This window comes from Lycium ferocissimum, chromosome 11 (assembly GCF_029784015.1).
Source record: "Lycium ferocissimum isolate CSIRO_LF1 chromosome 11, AGI_CSIRO_Lferr_CH_V1, whole genome shotgun sequence".
Lineage (NCBI taxonomy): Eukaryota > Viridiplantae > Streptophyta > Magnoliopsida > Solanales > Solanaceae > Lycium > Lycium ferocissimum.
Window position 1 is genome coordinate 37,490,568 of NC_081352.1, and position 21,337 is coordinate 37,511,904.

A 21,337-nucleotide genomic window follows, 5' to 3' on the forward strand; every position below is an offset into this window, starting at 1 on the left:
AAAGGTCGAACATGCCGAATCTCATTTCCTATAACTTGGCTCTACGGCACGATCTAAGATGTCAAAGAAGAGTAACCATCCTAGATGCCCCGTAGCCTCCCGTTTATAAATGTGGCGCGCTTCACACCATAAACAAGGACTCTACGGACACGACTTTGCGTACAACCCCTAGGACGAACCGCTTTGATACCAATTTGTCACACCCTAATTTCCGTTAGGGCGTGATGGGCACCCGACCCTTATTTAGGGCCGAGCGAACCCATTGACTCTCGTAATACTCATAATCATGCTGACCCTCAAATCATGACACAAATACATAATGAAAGTTTTCGAAGAACAATATGCTTTTTACCTTCCTCGAATCAAATAAAATCTGTAACACATGAAACTTATAATACAATGCATAATAATACATCGGCTTACATAGCCGCTTACATAACTGACGTCTTATACCCACGACACTGTCTGCAAAGTCTCTAACATAATTCCAGATACCACGAAGAAAAGCACTCGACTCGGCACTGGGAGAAAGTGGAGCTCGCCAATCCGCCGGAACATCTTCCTAATATCCTCGGCCTCATGCGGGTGTACCACGCGGCATGACGAAACGCGACCCCCGGAAAGCGGGGTCAGTACGGAATATGTACTGAGTATGTAAAGCAGGAAGTACAGTAAGCGGGATCATACTGAAGTAAAGAGTAAAGAAAATCATAAGACTTGCCCTTGAAAACACATATCATGCATTTCAGTGTCATAAATTTATCGTATAAACATATGGCGTGTCCCGGCCCTCTATTGAGGGACTCGGTAAATAAAATCATGTCATCATCATGTATGCATGCATAAATATATATATATATATATATATATATATATATACGTACCCGGCCTACCAGTGAGGGACTCGGTGAATAGCGTGTCCGGCCCCGCTAGCAAGGACTCGGTATGCCATCACCGCCGCCAACCCCATATCATCACATCATCATATACATATATATATATAGCGTGTCCCGGCCCTACAGTGAGGGACTCGGTGAATAATGCGGTGGAATGTGCACGAATGCGTGTCTACGGCCGGGACTCGGTGAAGGACATATTGAGCTTCGCACGACGAGTAGTGAGAAACCATATGCACATAAACATTATCAAAGACTCAACGAAGTAATCAAAACGAATCGCCATTTGAAAATCGGGACAATAGTTACATAAAAAATCTTTCGGACGTTGCTTGGAAACATATCAAACATCTTAAGCATTTACTAGAACCGTAGGGATCATAGTCATATGTCAAATCAATTCGAGCCGCCTCGGAAAGTTACAAACATTATTCACTTTAGGACTTTCTACAAACATATCGAAGCGGTCCGAGCCTTTCTGTGAAAGTTACGGACGTTCGTAGTTCCGGAATCGTTTAAGAACAAAACTCTTTTGAAAACAAAACCTTTATGCAACTTTTGAAATTTAATTATACAAATGACATAAGGACCATGATTTGACCACATTAAGAATACGGATATCAAGAAACCAATAAGAATCATAAACATGCTCGGATTACCAGAATAGAGTTACCTCGAGATTCGTGTCATAACTTACTTTCAACTAAGACATGCCAAAAGAAAGAAAGGTTGAGCTTTACATACCTCGATCGCTTCCTAAGCTAATCCGAACTTACGTCTCGGCTTCTCAAAGTCTACAACAACATCATTAGGCATCGAACATTAGTCATAAGCATCGAAGAATCCAATTCTAAGTTAGCACTTGATCTACAGAAATTTGGGCAGCATTTTCCCTATAAATACGACATCCCCGAGAATCCAACTCGGCCAAATCTTCAACAACAATACCAACAACCATATAAACAACATCAATAATTAATTCAAAACGCATTCTGGCATTAATAACTCCTTTCTACATAATTCGGCGACATTCTTTAATATTCATTTCAACTACATATATTCAAACCAACATCGACGATTACATGTTCAAGCATCAATCCGAAACCATTCACACAAGATTCAAGAGCGCTTTAAACAATCCGCAAAATATTCAAAACAATTCAAACAATGTACTACTCCACCCGAAACTTTCCAAACTTGGCAAAAGAGCAACACAATGCATTCTTTTCTTCCAAATTCATAAGCTATATCAACAATTCACACAATGACAACATTCTTATCATAAATACTACAAACCATATTACAATTTCATTAGCTTCCAAAACAGCCCACAAACGGCTACAACTTCCACTTCGAGTCATTGAACTTTCATTCTCATCATAGAATACATAACAACAACAACCAAAATACTAAGTAACATCAATTCATCATTCCTACACTATATGGCACATACACGTACCACACACACAACACCATATTTTCATGAATTCCATTCATTTCTATACTCCACAACATCCACAAACCATGCATACATGTGAAAATAAAGATTGAACCTTACCTTCTTCCACCTAGTTCTCCACTCGGCTAGTGATGTTTTGCAAAACGAACGCTTTATTTGCTCCACCAACTACTCCACGTTGACCTTCCACCTTGGTTAGTAGAAAAGCTTGAAGAAAATAATTTTTTGTGATCAACTCCATAGGCCGGTTTTGTTCCCTCTTGGCCGTTTTCTCCCTTCTTTTTTTTTTCTTCATGTTTCTTGAAATTTCTAGGAGATGAAATGATGAAGATGATTAATTTGGTCATCTAATACCACATATATAATACTTCCATGTGGCCTATGGCCCACTTCTCTTTGGCCGGCCACTTAGGCCCTTATTTCAGAAAATTTGTTTCACTTCTAGCCCCAAATTTTCATGAAATGTTCAACTTTCCATAATTCATTTTTGGTCCATATTTCATGAAATATTAGTTTCCATAATTCCACTTTTAACCCCAAATTTTCCTTAATATTTCCATCCAATAAAATCATAAGTAACTTATGCCTTAAAACAAAGTCGGAAAAGTAGCCTTGTTCTTAACTTGTCGCAACCAACTTAAAATATTCCGACGTACAAAATGCGGGATATAACAAATATAGTATCCATCAGGTCGCACTCCTGCATGTAGTCCATGAAATCTAGACTCTTAGCTAAAGTGTGTGGTCGACCACCTTTCTTTTCTTCAGCATCCAGGATAACATTGAAGTCTCCGCATACAGCCCATGGACCACTAATAGAATTGTGCACATTCATTCTACCTAATCTAGACAAGACAAGTGATACTCTAACACAGTGTTGGAGTTCAAAAAAAAAAAAAAAAAAGGTCAAATGTAGTTCAATCTTCAGTATTTCTTCTTGGAGTTTAAATTAATTAAGAATTTTTTGTAGAGTTTGAACTTATAAATGAAATGAGGTGAAAATATATAAGTTTTAAAATAGATACATGAAATGTGAAAAGATTATTTCACTCATAATACCTCTTTTCATCATGCTTGATGCACTGAAAAAGCTTACTCTCACCCGATATCGAGTAAGTGCTTAGCATAATATGGCTGTTAATACTGTAGTGACTCATCAGCATATATAAAAAGGTAATTGAGAGGAAGCATTAGATTTGAGATCTTTGTTTATTTAATTTGGTCAAACAGAATCAAGGCTTATAACGTAAAGGATAAATTGGAGACCAGCAATGAGACATGCTGGGCCAAATTAAGGGAATAAACATCCAGGAGAAATTCTCATTTTTCTTTTTAATAACATAGTGGTAGTTGGGGTCACTGGCATGACGATCCGTTTTGCTGCTTTTCTTATTTGTGACTTGCAATACCATATGTATTTTGTCGCTGTCAAATAGTTGGTTTTTAAGTAGGCTACGTTTTTCACTCTTTAAAAATATTTTCATCTCGGTGTTGGATCCTTAAAAAAAATTTAGTTTTAGAGGATCCCGATGACAATTTTGAAGAGTTCGAGCTATAGATATAGCAGGTGATGGACTACAAAAAGTTGAGATCCTTTCTAAGGTTTGAATCCTAGGTGGCTTTTGCAACAAAAAAAAAAATTGTAGAGTTTCACCCAAAATTTCCAGTTTTTCACAAAAAAAAAAAAAAAAAAAAATAAAAAAAAAAAATAAAAAAAAAAAAAAACAAATCTCTAAAAAGTTTATGAATAGTAACAACCACGCTGGTTTATTCACATGTTTAAGTCCTCCCTGCTCTCAGGAACATGAATCCTAGCCCGGCTACAAAATCATGGGTGTAGTTATAGGCCTATCAATAGATTCAGCAGAACTCAGTCATTTTGGCTCAGACACTTTATTTCATGCATAAAAAATCCCTTATTATGTCTAAATAAGTTATCCAGAACCCATAACCTCAAAATTTTAATTTCGCCTCTATTAACAAAATGACCTAAAAACTGCAGCGCATATCAGGGTTGTGCAATTATTTGAGGCTCTCTTTTATACCACAAAGCCAAAGCTTTAACAAATGCTAGAATGAAAAAAGCGCACTGCAGAATCAGTGCATTTGCGTGAGTTCTTTAAGTGCTCAATTTGCTGCAACTATTGAGCACCTTGTCATAAAGCACTGTGTAATTTGAGCTGCTTATGTTCCTGAAGTAGCAGCCTGAATAATCGTCGTCATATTTATACGTTTGTTGTGTGCTCCCAAGTCCACTGTCTATCGACTGGTCCTTTAAAAACATATATCCCTGCGCTTTCTGTAGATTGTGAACCGAGCTGGCTGAGGATCCGTACTTCGACCTCTTCAACCTCTTTTCATTGAATATCAAAGTCACATTCGAGATAGAAGCATAGCTTTGATCTCCTATCTCAACACCATCTGAGTACAAGTGAAACCGAAACTTCTTGAAGGATTCAAGAACCTGAACAGGAAAAGACCGCGTCTTTGCATAAACCGTGTCATTAAAGTCAACTTTCTGATCAACAATTTGCAAGTTCGCGTCATTTCCCATCATAATGTTGTTATTATAACTTAAACTTTGAGATGAATTTGTAGTCACTGTTCCATAAGATGATTTTACCCATCCAGTTAATGAGATCGACCTATGAGCATTTGTGGCAAAGGATCCATCAAGGCCAGTAAAATTGCTCGCGAGAGAAAATGAAAGGGGCGAACTACTATACTCCAACAACTTTCCCTCTGTTTTTACACTCTTTTTATCCAACCAAAGATGCAAATTTGCATCGACATACCACACATTCAAAGCATTTGTGACACTGAATGAAAAATTATGAGAACTTCCATCTAAAATCTTTCCTAACAACGGTGTAATTTCAATGTCATATGAAGGAAGATCAAATGAGCCAATTCCACTGATTGGTCTCCACAATAGGGGATTGATACCTCCAGTATATATCACAGTAAAAGGCCAAATTGCACCAATTACATCACCATCCAAACTTACTAAAACCTCCCTAAAAGCACCATTCCCCGCGATGTCTGTCCGATTATTTGCGGTAATATAATCATTAGGCAAATTTCCATACCAAAATTCATCATTCTCATGGAAGGAAACATAAATTTCCAGTACAGCCCTGTATGCATTTTGTGGGATTTTGAACTCCTTTGACTGTACATCTGTAGAATTCTCAATCTCAAACCACAAACCATCATTTAATGGCAGATTTCTTGAAATGGGTAAGATTAAATCAGCCCCAGAATTACCCAAAATCAGTTCTTTATCAGCAGGATAGAAATGGAAAAAAAATTCCACATGATACACCCCAGTATATTTACTATCAACGATGTTACCAATATAAACAGAAAGAGTTTGATTGGTCATGAGCAAAGAATAATACCTAGTAATGTCCTTCTTGACAGTCCAAATAATCCCATTAGGCCTTGGCTCTGCCGTGCAACTCCTTAAAATCTCAACCCCACCCAGCCAAATCCCGAAAATTCGATCAAATTGCCTTCCTTTACTCTTTGCTTTCCATTCAAGAACAATCTTGGAAAACTTTTGAGATGAGCAATTTGAAGGAGGTGTGTAATTTGCTTGGACTGGTGGTTTCTCATATGTGGAAGCAAAGTCATGTTTGAGGACTAAGTAGGAGCAAGATTTGGTTTTTGGTAACTTTATAGGCTTAGTGACTTCAAAATAGGTCGTGGGAGTGTCATTCTTGGATATAAAGTCTAGCTGAGTGGTGATTTTTGGTCTAAAGAGAGCTGCTTTGTGGAGTGTTGCTGTGGAAAAGAATGGTACTTGCAGTATTGAGAAGCAAGTGAAAAAGAACAGGAAAGAGAAGAAAGAGAGAGCCATAAATGGTATGCAAGACAACGTGTGGTTGTTAATGGATGTTTGGATTTTGGAGCAGGAAACAATGTCCTATGAAAGTGAAATTCTTACCTAGTTCTCACCAAAATGATGACTTCACTCTATCATATATCTCTAGCCACTACCCAAATAAGTAACCGAAATATATGAGAATAATAACTTGCATGAGATCAGATTATGATACAATTCGTGAAGATCCCAAAAAGGTAGAGCAATTAAAATGGATCTTGAAATAGTATGACAAAAACTAGCATGAAACTAGACAGACAATGATGAGTCATGAAAGATCCAATCGCAAGGATTTGTATTCTCCTCCAACTTCAATAGACCTAAAACATGTACAAATTTTAACAGCTGTATGTTACCTTATTATCCTTTATGTTTACCTAATATAGCTCGATATCAATTTTAACATATTTCACATATACCTGCATTATATAAATGACGTAGGATATATAATTAAATCTAACAGTTAGATAACGTGAACCAAATAAGCCGTTAAACTTTATTAGTTAGACAAAGTAACATTACAGAAATATGATAACATTACAATATTAGCTATGGGATGTTTTACCTCCTTTTGTTTCCTTTGGAAGTTTGGGGAAAGGGGAATTCGTAAAGAGTAACAAACAAATGAAATTTACATTCTGTACAGGCAGCTCCGAAGCCCTAATCTGTAATTCTCGTATTCTTTTGAATTTAATATATAGTGTCAATTAAGAGATCGGTTCAAAACGAAGAGTTGACCGGAGTCTCCATTCAGAAAGAAAAGTTCCAATGGTACATAAGAAGACGCAGACACATCTGATGAGGCAAATCTATATGTAGGCTGCAAAATCTTGCTACCTTTGGCACATGGAATAGTTAGAAGACGCGGACCGGTCCTCATCTGCCATATCTGCAGTGATAAACTCAAGTGTCAAAAGCATAATCTCCAATGCATCTCCACACATACAATAACCTAGAGTTTACTCGGAAAAAGATTATCAGATACAGTTTTCACAAGCAGTCAACAAATGACACAGATATGCATTTGTGGTTTACGATAATAATAATTTTAGAGAAGGATGGTAATTGTGGCTGTATTAAGAAGTCTGAAGCATAAACGTATATGTGGAGCTGAGAGGAATGAGAAGAGTGTTATCGCAGAGACTGCAGTAAACTACCTCAACAATCCCTTTGCGCGGTGCATGAATCGCTAGACAGAGGCAATAATCACTCTTCAAGTGTTCATGGTAAGCAGATCTAGACGTTTCCACATCTTTCTTGGCAAGCATCTCAACAAAGAGGCAACTTGCATCACGGTAACCCTGCAAACCAATATGTTCATCATTATATCAGGCAGTAAACCTGAAAATATACTAAGGCCTTAGAGCTTGTTTGCTTTGGATAATTTCACCTGAACTACTCAAAATCATTTGCTAAATCCAAATTCCAGTCAATAATCACATTCAGTTCTTATATGAAAAATCGATTCAGTGTAAGTAATTATCAAACATTATTCTACTGAAATTGCACAAGTATATTTTCTTAGCCACTTATATAGCCATTAACAATTTGGATATATATATACATATATATATATATATATATAAAAACTAAACACGTAATTTGTTTTTGTTTTTTTTTGAATAAGGAAAATAAAAAATAAAAAATAAACACGTAATTATAAATAGGTGCATAGAAAGAACCTTCCACAGACGGACCACCACAAGGGCCTGAGTGTCTAAGAGTAAGATACGACCAAGAGAATCAGTTATTGCGGCCAAAGTGCCACTAGGTGATAATGTGAGCTTCACACCCTTTCTAGGGTAATCCTTAAAGCAAGTCAAAGGGGAAGCTGCCAAAAATAGAAAAATTTACCATAAAATTGTGTCAGCTATATCGAAATCCAATTAGATACTCCAATAGAATATGATAAAATCTGAAGTACAATTACGTAAAACATGGAAGCCAAAAAAGAACAGCTAAAGTTTATATTATCAGGTGAAAGATTGAGAAGCTAGGACTTCCACTGAAAACTAAGGAGCAAAGGAAGCCAGAAAATAACTTCAGCTTTCTCCACTTCACAGTTCACACATACAGCCCCGATTGTATTACAAGAGTGAGCAGAGCCTGCACAAAAAGACCCCTATACAGAAGAAGGAGAAGTCTCTATAAAGAATCACTGTTGTTGCGTACTGATAGTGTACTGATAAATTCTATCATACCATTTTCCTCGTATACACTCTCCAACTTGCACCAAAGTGCCAACTGCCAACCCCATTTTAACTTTTTCTCCAACTAGCTACATTAGTTAAAAACATGTTGTAACTAATTCAGGGGAAAAAAGAGAGAAGAGGTTGAATCTTTGAACCAATAGCCTATACATCTAAAATACATGAATTCATTGCATGAATGAAAGTTATAAATTATAATTAGTACTGCAATTAACAGGGAGGGAGAGACGGAAGGGGAGAAGGGACGAGAAAGAAATACATAGTTTTCAAAACTTTCAGACCCTTTATCCACGTTAATAAGCTTTCAAATTAAAAGAATTCAGTTTAGGCCATCAATTTTGCATAACAGAACTGCTTTAATCATTTAGATAGCTGATTATCATACGATTGAGCATTATCGAAATAATAGTTGGCTATTGGCCAAAAAGATATATTGTCTTTAATTGACCAAACATTATTATCACATTGAAACTGACTGAATTAAAGACACCTATTTAATTCTGGTGGAATCAGATATATAGTCTTACTCTGCTTTAAGCAATAGGTCCTATATGTGTGAACAAGAACTAGAGACAGTCAATCATCTCCTCATTCACTGCAAGATGGCAAGACAATGCTGGGAGCTCTTCTTAAATATGTATGGTATTAAATGGGTAATGCCTCCCAATATTAGGAGCTTGTTGGAGAGTTGGCACTATCAAAAAATGGCTAAAAGTAAACAAGCAGTACGGAGAACAGTTCCTCTTTGCATTTTATGGACAATTTGGTTGGAGAGGAATAAGGTCTGCTTTGAAGGGAAAGGCAACATATATCGGGGATTAAACATAGTTGTCGTTTGAATTTGTATTTCTCGTGTAAAAGCAGTGTCATGGAAAATTTGGAGCAATATATGAACTTTCTAAAACAGATAGGAGATTTGTAGTTTTGTCATGTCAGTGGTGGTAGTCGGACTTCTGTATCCTGTACCATCTTGGTACTTTTTGTACTTTTTTTATATTTTTTTTTTTTTTTGAAACTGGTAATTTATTTATTTTTTAAATGAAATATTACTTTATCAATTCTTGATGTTGCCCTTTTTCTCCAACTACCATATATGTAACGACCCTTTTAGTTATTATAGTGTTTTGACCCATTTAACCTTGCTGACCCTTCCCCAAGTCCCGTTAGTATGATCTATGACTTAATGAAGTCATTGGGTTGGTTTCCGCAAGATTCGAGTGTAAATTGAGTCATTGATGGAGAAGCTAGTTAAGTTAGCGAGTTAGAGTTGACCACGGTCAACGTCGGGTTAGGATGACCCCGTGTCAATGTTTTGGAAGTTCCAACATGTTAATATGATGATTTTGAACTTGTCCACAAGTTTTGGTGAGGTTCCGAAGAGTTTCAGATGGGTTTAGGTTTTGTCGCGCTCTTATTCGATGTTTTCGCCGTAGGTCTGTGGATAGAAACGGCTCCAGATTGATCAAACGACCTTTGTTTTCAGTGAGGTTTGAACCATTAGATCCGTATCGAAATTACGAAGCCATAGCAAAAAGAATCGTCGCGTTTCGCCTCCGGATGAGGGAGTTATGCCCTTTTTAGTGTGGATTGTTCCAGCAGGTCCGCTGTAGAGACCAAGAGGCCGCTATAGCGATCTGGAGACCGCCGCAGCGGCCAACGGGATCAGAAAGTCCTATTTTCATACCCCAACTCCGAACCATTATCCACAAGACCCCAAAGTCAGTTTTCAAGAGAGAGAGAGGCAAAATTCATTCCATTCTTTGGTGAAAGCATCTTGGAGAGTAAGTCCCCATCTTTATTTGCTCTTTTTCCTTTCTTCTCCAAGTTCCATGATTATTTTAAAGCTCCATTAATGGTGGGTGCAAGATTAGAACCCAAGAATTGATGAAACCTTCAATAGTTGAGGGGTTGGGAGATAACAATGGAAAATCATTCACAAGCACTTTGGGGTAAGATTCTAACCTAGTATTCATTATTTAATTGTCGATTATCATCATCTCGTAGTCATCCTACACACTATTTGTGAAGAACTAATGGGTTAAGAACCCTAGGGCTAAAAATAGAAAAGATGAATTAGGATATCTCAGATGAATAGAATTCCATGAAATTAAGATCAAGGTTAACTAGATGATGGGTAACATAATTGTGCACTAAATTTCCCGTTTACCCTCATGAACCCGGATTCACATTGTAGGGGTATTTTGGGTATTTTTCTAAAGGTATAGCATTATGGCTATCGTTGGACTCGTTTAGACTCGTAGAGTACTATTTTGACTATATTGTATCTGAATTTTCAATAAAATTACAGTTTTGCCCTTGTGGCTCGGGTTTGGCTATTTTAGGTCCATTTTTGGGTTTTGGGTAAAACTATGGCAATATGGGTATTCTTAGATTCGTATTCTGACATAGAATTCATATTTGATAGACGTTAATCGTTTTGAGGTTCTCCAAAGAGGAAGGCAAGGCTAAGGTTTGGCGATTCGAGACTGGCATGCTTCGATTCCGTGGTAGGTTATGGCTTACTTTAGTTAGACTTTGATTAGCGAAACGTATGTATCAGGTGTGTAATTGATGGGAGAAAGCATGATTAGGTTTTCGAACATGGTGTTTTGATTGGATATTAGCTAGGTTGGTATGACTTCTGATTTTGTGAGCTCGTCGCCATTACTTTATGTACTAAAATGTGAGGTGTAGTTGTATTCATACTGTGGCGATTCGGGATGGATTTGTAGTCGGTTGATTGTTGTGGATGGTGGCTTGTTGTCCTGTTATTGTGATTTGACTTAATTGCCTAAATTGTCATGTTGTACTCGCTTTCTTATCAGGACATATATTATCTGGGAGAAAGGAAGGATAATGTGTTTGTGCTTGAATCAGTGATATAAACTTATGACAATACGAGATGAAAACTTGATGTATGATTTACCGTCGATGCTAATATATAGAAAAGTTGAAGCTTCTTGGTGATACAAGACTTTGTCGCGAGGCGTACTTGCTATATGCGGAAGCAAGAGGGACATAGACTCTCGTGTTGGTTGAGACGGCTTTGTATGATTCATTCACGGTTGAGTTGATCCAAGTCTCGATATGACTTGGCTTTGACTTGTACCTTCACGCTGCTTTATTGGTTTGCATTGATTTATCACGTTTACACTCATTTATGCATTCATACACTCATATGGTTCTAAACGATTTATGAAAGACTTGGGGCACGATGCCTTGTGTTTGACATTGATATTGCTAATTGTTCATAGTCCATACATACTAGTGATGGAATACATTGAGACATACATTGTGATGAAATTAGCGGTTGTTAATATAATCTTCTTGTTGCACTTGTGGATACTATTTGATACATGGTACTTCGACGAATCGATCATTGACAGTGATGTGACAGTGTTACTATACATATGAAAAGGCACATTTGACCGAGGGTGAGGATGTGGCCTAGTTGTGAGCTCGTGATCCGAGGTTCGTTCTGGAAACGAGGGATATATTGATATGGCCCGCGTCCGAGGTTCTTTCCGGAGACAAGGATTTATGGCTCGAGTCCGAGGAGTAATTCCACAACGAGTAAAGCGGGTTGCACGCCGCAACGTACAAGAACGGCACACGGACACCACGGGTCCCCCGCAGTCATGACTATGAGCTATGACATCGCTAGCATGTGTGTGGTGTATTCGTCAAGGCATTGCATTACATTGCATTGCACATCAATATATTGTGCACTACACATCATTACATTTTATTCTGCATTATTATATGGCTCGTTTAGTTTTGATTTTGGTGTGTTTCGTTGAAACTATTATGGTATTGATATGATCATTGATCGAGTTAAATCGTGGATTATACCTAGGAAGGAACTTAGGCTCGCGATTATCAAAGAGATTATCGAGACTAGACAAGACTTGTGGCTTTAGAAGCTTCATCTTAGGTCGTGACTCGTTACGGGATATTCTATGACTCGGATTCGAGTATTAAGTGTCTATTTGTTTATCTTGTTGATTTTATACCGATATACGACCTAATCTTAGTCGGCCTATGATGCTTTTCTAAGACACATAGTGTTTGTACCGATACTACCTTCGCACCCTTGAGCGCAGATTGTGTTCCGTAGATTTCATCCGATTACATCTCTAGCTCGAAGTAGTTTGCTCGATCAGATCCAAGGGTGAGCTTCTATCCATGCCATGCCACCTGAAGATCTCTCTTTCCAGATGTCTATTTTTATTCCAGACATTATTAGTTATTATAGTTGAGATATACTTCATTCTTTAGACATCATTGGTTAGAGTCCTTGTACGATGACTTTCAGATCTTGGGGGTGTAATAGATAAGACTTCTGCACTTATATTATCTATTAATTATGAATTGTTTTATTTATTCATTCATTCACTTATCTATTGATTGTTAATAAATGATTAGAGAAGTTGAAATTGGCTAATGATTAATGGGTTAACAGGTAAGGATTCGCCTACTAGTGCTAATAAGGTAGGTGTCCGCACGATCGGTAATTAGGGTCGTGACAATATATCTCCAATTCAACCTTTAGAATCAGTGGATCAGATCTTTAAATTAAGATGATCATTCATTACACCAAACACGCCCCCGCCAACTCCCAGACTTTATAACTAACTTTTGGCAACAACTACTATATAATTGATCAATGTCAATTGCTGCCCAATGGCTTACAAACTACTTCCAACTCGAAGATAAACTTGTAGAAAAGAACACTTCCTTTCAATCGTGATCTTTAGATGGAAGTTCAAAGAAGCAAACAAAGCATGGCAGGACGCTTGGAAGGTGAAAGAGATTGAGCGCATTTGACATGTAAAAGCAGTGATACACGAACCTTTAGCTATTAAATTAACTACATAGAGAGAACGGAATAAGAAATTCTTTCAACAATGAAGAAGTACCATCTACCTCGAGCAAAAGGCTGAGGTTTTGGTTCTGGTTGTTTTGCGGGAGTTGGATCACTTCTCCATAACATTTTTGAGATAGAAGTTATTGTCGAAAAGGCTGCAGGCACAACCTTTGAGAGAATAGCCCCTACTATTGATCGGCTTCGGTCTACAGAAAGTCTTGAAAGTGCAAAGGGAAATCCAATTTAGTAAAATATAGTAAGAAACGGGATCTGAACAGTAATTTTAGATAGAAAAATTAAATGATCAAGAATCATAAACTGTAAATAATATACTGCAGACTAACCGATAAGCAGAAATCACAGCATCATCTCCAACAGTGATTGCGCAATAATAATGCTGACTTGACTGCCCAACAATAAAAGCAGCTGAATTCAAATACCAGAATAACAACTTCAGAAAATTTCCGAAAGTCATAGAACAAAAATAGCATCTCACTGGAACAGTAAAAATTCATTTTGGTGTGTGCACACCTATAGGTGAAGCCGTGGCTTTTTTTTTTTTTTTTTTCTTGTGGGGGCGGGGGGGGGGTTTGTCCCTTGTATAAAAGGAAGAGAAGAAATGCAGCGAGAAATCAAAATATTACCTGGAGCTCCAGCAGAGGAGGGGGCATCAGACCAGTAATAGCAGCATCAACACACGCCCCATACTTGCTAACATTCCATAGCTGGTATGGAAGTCTACCAAAAGTATCTGTAGAATTTTCAGAATCTCCCTGATCCCAGAACTGGGAATGTCTTTCTCGAAACCACCTCTGAAGCATATTCTGCATTTTGTTGCGGACATGAATTAGCAGTATGGAATATGAGAACCTAAACTTCATGTTTCGAGATCTAAACGGAGATGTAAATTTAAAAATAAATGTTCTCACATCATAATTGATGAAGAAAAACTAACGTAACTTGTAACAGCGAGAATATTCGAGTACCTGAAAGTCTGATCCATCAAACCGAGCAATAACACCTGACATAACAACACAGACCTCTTCTGCTGATGCATCTTGGGTCAGATCTCTCTTGGTACCACGGACTCTCAATCTGAGAATCTTTCCAGGACTTACTATCTGCCACACAGAAGTTCCAGCAAGTTCACTAATTATCTTATGGTACAGCAAAAGAAAACAACAAACCGTTCCAAAATCTAGTTTTACTACATAGCATAATTAGTTTAGATGTCAAACTGAAAGAGAAAGTACGTAATGACCACCTGTCCAAGCCTTGGTAGACAGAGTTACATGGTACATGTGCTGGTGGGAGGTGGCAAATACCTCGTGGAATTAGTTAGGTGCGCAAGCTGGCCCACCATGATTGTCAAAACAAAACCAAAAAGCACATAGTGACCACAAACAATTCTTTTTCCTTTATTTGAGAATGACTCCATCATAAATGACAAATAAGAAGCATAAAACTTTTATATAGCAAAATTAAGAGTAGCAGGATCCAATTACAAATAACATTTGCAAGTGGAAGAAAAAACTAATGTCTAATATAATCCAAGCACATATGCAACTTCACTAAAATTCTTTCTGAATGTGAATTCCACTGCTTCCTCAGAAATCAATCAGCTCCTCAATTACTACAATTCACTTAGGGGTAAGGTCTGCGTACACTCTACCCTCCCCAGACCCCACTTTGTGGGATTCAACAGGGTATATTGTTGTTCCTCTTCTCATCTTCTCCTTATTTAGTAGTCTTACCTAGTATTCGCATAGTATTCCTATTCTTCTATTTTACCACTACCCGTTACTTCATTTCCTTTGTTTATCTTGCTATTCTACTGCCGTTATTTTCCTGTCTATCCTGCTTTGGTTACACTTCTTCTGAGCCGGGGTCTATCAGAAATAACCTCTCTCTACCCCACAAATGTGGGGTAAGGTCTGCGCACCCTCCCCGAGATCCCACTTGTGGAATTACACTGTGTATGTTGTTGTTGTAGTCGGCTACATAACCCCAATTTTCCCCCTCAAACAGCTTCTTTCATATACCAATCAGTCTCAAACCAAATTCACAACGTACATTTATTACTATCATAAAAGAAAAAAGAAAAAAAAGACAACAGTAACTAATCCACTGCATTTGCAAATTGTTACCTGTTTGTGAATGAGATCGCCACGGAGAGAATAAATCAACAAATACCCACGAGAAGTACCCAAACCAACAACTTTAATATCATCAAACACTAACCACTCAATAGCAGATATATACTCAGCTTCAATCGGTGAGAGTTCGGGTACGATCTTAACCCGATTCCCAACCGGGTCGGATCCTTCAGACCAGTGAAGAATGAGAACAAGAGAGCGATTGGCTAATGCAATAGAATGAGTGTCGAGTGCAGTAAGGAGATTAGGGTTGTTTATAAGCCAACCTTCTTTGCCTGCACCGAGTTCTGTTAAATCGTCGCAGGCTATGCAACCAAGCTCTGTTGTATGGTTTCGTCGGGCCATTATGATTAACGGTTAGCTGGGAAGATTAGAGTGAGATTAATCGGAGATTGGAAATCGGAAATTTGTCACAGAGAGGGGCCCTACTTCTGTTATATAATTGTACAGTTTTTTCTTTATATATACTTTGCTTGTGCGATGTTTGGACTTTTTTGACACGTAGTTCGGTGCATGGTATAAATTTATACCTTTGACCAAACAGATTATAAAATGAAGCACAATCTTAAAGATGGATATCTCACGTTATCCGACTAACCTTAGGATTATTTTATCTCATCTAGGAGATAGAATAAATTAATCCCGAAATTATAATTTTGAGATTATCTCAATCTGGGATTATAATCCCGCGATAATTTAGTCCGCGTACCAAATGACCCAAGACATCAATTTCTTAAACTTTTAAAGTGAATTTTACATAATGAGAAAATTAGATAATTGGCGAGCAATTCAATTCCGCAACTTGTAATTCATGCTTTTCCCTTCTCCTATCCACTATATAATTTTAAAAAAAAAAAAAAAAAAAGGAAGATAAAGTTATTATGAATCTTATAGTTAAGAATTTAGAAATAATCAACTAAGATATTATTACTTAATCCCAAATAGTATTGGTGACATTACTTTTAGGATGGAAGGATGGAAATGAGACACTAACAAGTACGGGATTTTATTTCTAGTTTTTTCCCCTCCTTTCCTAGTAGACCATTTAAACGGAGTAATTTTTTTGTGACACTGGACTTTGATAAGAATATGAGTAGCATTTTTCTTCTCCACCCTTATTTCATAAAATACCTTTTCGTTAAAATATTTTCATTTAATATAAATGAATGATGGTGGAAAATTATAGTACTAGCCAACAACTGCCAGTACAAAATAATTCTACTTCAAAATAGTACAAACGAGTTATAAGACCCTCCGAAGCTTAACGTATAATCGGCAAGATGGGACTAGTAGAGAGGGTTAATATTATTATAATTTTTGACCTCTATGCACACTTAAGCATCATATATTTGTATGGATAACTATTGAGAGGGTGTATAACACGATAAAGCTTTGTGATTATACTATTCTTGACGACAATATTCGCCTGAGAACAATGCTAAAGGGTTCAAAATATAAAAAAGTAAACCTGTTAACCGGTTTGAATCGAGATAGGACCGTAACGGCTATCAAACCGCCGGTTCCGGTTTAAAAACCGGAATCGCCATCGTGATCGGGTTTAACTAACTGCGTTCTGCCGGTTAAATAACCGAAACGGACCTTAGGTTCAAAAGTGTCAAAAACCTCTTTTTTTTTTTGTTTTTTTTGTATATATATATTATAGTAGTATTTATTAGTATATTGTAGGTATATTTACATATGTTATATAAATTTATAAGTAAGGTTTATATATTTATGACTATAAATGTAATATATATATATATATATATATATATATATATATATATATATATATATATATATATATATATATACATATATAGTTATATGCTTAATTATACTACATATACCTAAAATATACTAAGAATATACCTATATATATCAATATACTTAGGTTATAATATATATATATATATATATATATATATATATATATATATATATATATATATATATATATATATATGTATGTTTAACTTATATGTATACTATATTGACTTATAACTTTTATATATATATGTTTAACTTATATGTATACTATATATATTATATATTATAACTTAAGTTATTTATACCTTAATTTTTTTCTAAGTTTATAATATGTATACTATATATACTTATATATTATAACTTAAGTTATTTATAGCTTAATTTTTTTCTAAGTTTATAAATTCGTATTTTATAAATTAAGTATATTTATATTATAAGTATATTCTTAGTATATTTTAGTTATTTTTCACGTATATAACTTTCTAGTTTTTAATTTAAGTAGATGTGTATTATAAGTATATTTTAAGTATATTCCTAACTTAATATAAGTAAAAATATGAACACAAGTAAATAGAAGAAAGCTCAATGAGCCATACATTTTATTCATTCTTGGATAACATTTATTTGCAAGTTGTAGTTTTTTTTAACTTGCAAATAATACATGAGTTGTAAAGAAATAGTAGAATAATAAAATCACCAATTCTCAATCATTTGGTTAATTTCTCCCATATCATATTCGACCATGGAGATATATTCAAAGTCTTCCATTTGATCCACTCCACTTGCTATCAAATCTTCAATCTCTACCTCTTCGCCTTTCTCCGCTTCTAAGTTTTGGTTGCGTCGCTCCGATCTAATCCAATCGCGAATGCACACTAGTACTTGTAAGCTAAAGCCGGATAATGAGTGTCTATGGTCTCCAATTTGTTGTCTTTCTTGGCTAAATGCGCTCTCCAAAGCCACGGTTGATACTTGAACCGTAAGGATATCTCGAGCCATTCATAAGAGTATCGGATGACTTGCCTTGTACTTCTTCCACCATGCTAAGACGTCCAAATCATCTAGTTCCTTGATATCCACATTTGGCTGCATCAAATAAAAGTTATATTCATCAAAGTTTGCATTACAAGAAGGAGTTGGATGTGAATGTAAAACTTTTAAATGCGACAAACCCGACAAGCTCTTTTTGCTACTTTGAGAAGTAGTAGGGCGTGGAGTAACGGGTATAGCATGTTCTTCCAAATTAGAATAATGAGTAAAAAACTTTCTAAACTCGGCATCAATAGCGAGTTGGCTTCAGCTAAAGATGGTTAAACTCCTTCTTCAATTTCTAAAAATGTATAAATTTGATTAACCAATGCTTTAGTATAAGACACTTTTAAACAAGAATTTAAAAGAGAACCCAATATAAATAAAGTTGGGATGGAAAAAAAATACTTCTTAAATTTTGTTGTCATATCAAAAATAGCCGCTTGATAACCGGGTTTATATTTATACTCTTGTAAAACTCTAGCTATTTTCGCTAAGTAGGCTAAAATTTCGGTTACCGTGGGATAGAATTGTTTAGAAAAAGCAAGAGTTGCATTATAAAAATTTTCTAAGAGTTCAACACATTCCTTAACATCTTCCCAATGCGTAAAATTTAACCAATCATCATTATTAATATTATATTTGTTGTGAACTTGTTGTATGAGAATCCTATACTCATATGCTTGTTGTAGCATAATGTAAGTGTAGTTCCACCTAATCTCAATTTCTACTTGAATTTTTCTAGGTCTAAGGTTATTTTCCACACAACAATTTTTAAAATCTCTAAGTCTTCCCTATCGATTACAAAAAGAAACGCAACCGCCTCTCTAACTTTTTGAATAGAATCGTCAAAACACACAAGACCATCTTTAACAATTAAGTTTAAAATGTGACAACTACATCTCACATGAAAAATATTTTTTAGAGGAGGGTTTAATTCTCTTTTAAAAGACCAATCGCCTTTGTATTATTAGAAGCATTATCTAAAGCAATACAAAGTGTTTTTCTATAAATGTTAAAAAATCTCATAATAGTACACATTGAATCGGCCTAAAATTTTCCATCGTGACGACCTCTCCTTCATCATATAAAAAAGCTATAATTCTTTTTTGCATAACCCAATTATCATCAACCCAATGACATGTAATAGCAAAAAAAATCTAACTTGTTAAGACTAAGACCTAAATCAGCGGTAAGAGAAAAATTACAATTTAAAGAATTAAATACATGGCGCAAATAAAATCTATATTTTTTATACAAATCTATAACATCCACTCTACAAGTACTTCTAGGAATACCCTCAAATAACGGATTATAACAACGTTGAATGTAAGTAACAAACCCCAAACCCGAAGGAAAGAAAAATGGTAAACAATCATAAGCTACCATTTTAGTTATTTCTACACGCTCTTTTTTCTTGTCATACTTAAAAATTTTACCGGTTCGTAGGTCTATCGTCATTTGAATACCCTTCACATTTGAACCCGTTTGCTCTCCCAAAACATCCATATGTTTCTTTCTCATATGACCATTTAGTGTACCCGTTCCACCATCCTTACTAGTTCTCTCGCTTGCCTAAAAGCAAATATTTGTTTACATATGTTACATTTAACTGTTTGGCTTTTCTTATCCTTAGTCATAAATTTTCAAATTTTAGCGGTTGGCTTACGAGTTCTAGGCGGTTTATCTTGTGTATGTGATTGTGCAGGACCTGTATCTCCTATGGGATTTTCGGGGGCTTGTGTTTCATCATCATCAATTTCATTAAAAGTGTCGGTATAATGTTGTTGCATTGCCTCATGACCTAAAAGTGAATTATTTCCACCAACATCAATACCTAAATTATGTGTTTCTTCCACAAATGTTTCCTTATTAAACCCACCTAACAATACCACTACTACCTAACTGCTTCTAAATCTCTTCGCCATTATTAAATAGAATTAATTTAAATCACACTCAAATAAATCACAAGAAAATAAATTGCAACAAATTAAATTGCTAGAATTAAATTGCGTAAATTAAATTGCGAAAAATAAAGATAGAATTGGAACGAAGGTACCAAATTGCCGGACTAATTTCCAACAAAGTGAAGGCGGCTAGAATTGCAAATCCACCGAAGCTACTTTGGATTGTTGCAAAATCACCAACTCACGAACAATATTATAATTGCAAAATTAATAATTGAAACTATAATAAATCTTTCTAATATTTAATTGAGAGAAATTTAAAGTGGCTAATTGTTGCAAAATAACTATAATTGAGCGATTGAGAGAAAGAGAAGAGTGAATCAGTGTGGATTAAAATGAAAATGGAGAGGGGTTTATATAGGGGTGGGGAATGGGTTAAAGTGTTAAAAAAAAAGTTTGGGGGGTTGGGGGGGCCAAAATATGGGTTTGGGACCGTTTGTGCAACGGCTATTTTTGCAAATGGACCGTTGACGGCCCAACAGAGAGCTCTAACGGCTCATTTAAAAAAAAAATTAATTCCACCCGCCTTCCGATTTTCACCGGTTTAACCAATTAAGTTCCAAAATTAAAACCGGACCAAGATATAATAAACGGTTAACCTGAATCGATTAATCGGTTAACTGGTTCTCAGCTTCGGCTCGTGACGACACACGGGGGTAGTAAATTTTTCAATAATGTTCTTTATATTAAGAAAAGTTCAAAGGACAAAGCAGAAATTAAAGTTGTTTTTAAATAAATTTTTAACAATCCTACCTTACTTCCTCTCTCCCAAATTTCTTATTATGTAGTTATAACTAATTTTCTCGTTATCTCCCAAACTTTTTTTTTTTTTTTTTTTATGATTTTTTGTCCGGAACGAATTTTGTTATACCGTTCATCTCTTTCTCTTAACCTTTGTTCTTAATAGCGTCTTCTTTAACCACACCCCCGTAACCACGCCAACATTGTCCTTTAGGACATTAAACCTACTTTTTTTAAACCTAGGAATTTACAAAGTTAATCCATCGAGGTTATTAAGAAGTTAAGAGAATAATCATATACTAAGAATAACAAATTCATGTGGATCGTGAAGTAATTACTTAAACATAATAATCACA

General features: G+C 35.8%; 2 protein-coding genes across 2 annotated transcripts; both read right to left on the minus strand.

The window, feature by feature from the left end:
* Nucleotides 1-4,369: 4,369 nt before the first annotated feature.
* On the minus strand, nucleotides 4,370-6,307 carry LOC132036092 (peptide-N4-(N-acetyl-beta-glucosaminyl)asparagine amidase A). Its single transcript, XM_059426325.1, has one exon. It carries the CDS (start codon nucleotides 6,215-6,217, stop codon nucleotides 4,475-4,477), a length of 1,743 nt encoding a protein of 580 aa, XP_059282308.1. The 5' UTR covers nucleotides 6,218-6,307; the 3' UTR covers nucleotides 4,370-4,474.
* Nucleotides 6,308-6,709: 402 nt separating this feature from the next.
* LOC132036093 (uncharacterized) lies at nucleotides 6,710-15,925 on the minus strand. Its single transcript, XM_059426326.1, has 8 exons — nucleotides 15,466-15,925; nucleotides 14,305-14,439; nucleotides 13,963-14,142; nucleotides 13,663-13,724; nucleotides 13,378-13,535; nucleotides 7,924-8,072; nucleotides 7,399-7,542; nucleotides 6,710-7,130 (listed from the first exon to the last, which is right to left on the minus strand). The coding sequence occupies exons 1-8, from the start codon at nucleotides 15,817-15,819 to the stop codon at nucleotides 6,945-6,947; spliced, it is 1,368 nt and encodes a 455-aa protein (XP_059282309.1). The 5' UTR covers nucleotides 15,820-15,925; the 3' UTR covers nucleotides 6,710-6,944.
* Between the last annotated feature and the right edge of the window lie 5,412 nt (nucleotides 15,926-21,337).

Excerpts from the sequence above, each read along its gene's own strand:
- LOC132036092 (XM_059426325.1), bottom strand. The coding sequence starts at position 6,217 with ATGGCTCTCTCTTTCTTCTCTTTCCTGTTCTTTTTCACTTGCTTCTCA.
- LOC132036093 (XM_059426326.1), bottom strand. The coding sequence starts at position 15,819 with ATGGCCCGACGAAACCATACAACAGAGCTTGGTTGCATAGCCTGCGAC. Across the intron at positions 14,440-15,465 it reads GCGATCTCATTCACAAACAG|ATAGTAAGTCCTGGAAAGAT; the intron begins GTAACAATTTGC and ends TCTGTGTGGCAG. Across the intron at positions 7,543-7,923 it reads TGGTGGTCCGTCTGTGGAAG|GGTTACCGTGATGCAAGTTG; the intron begins GTTCTTTCTATG and ends ATTGGTTTGCAG.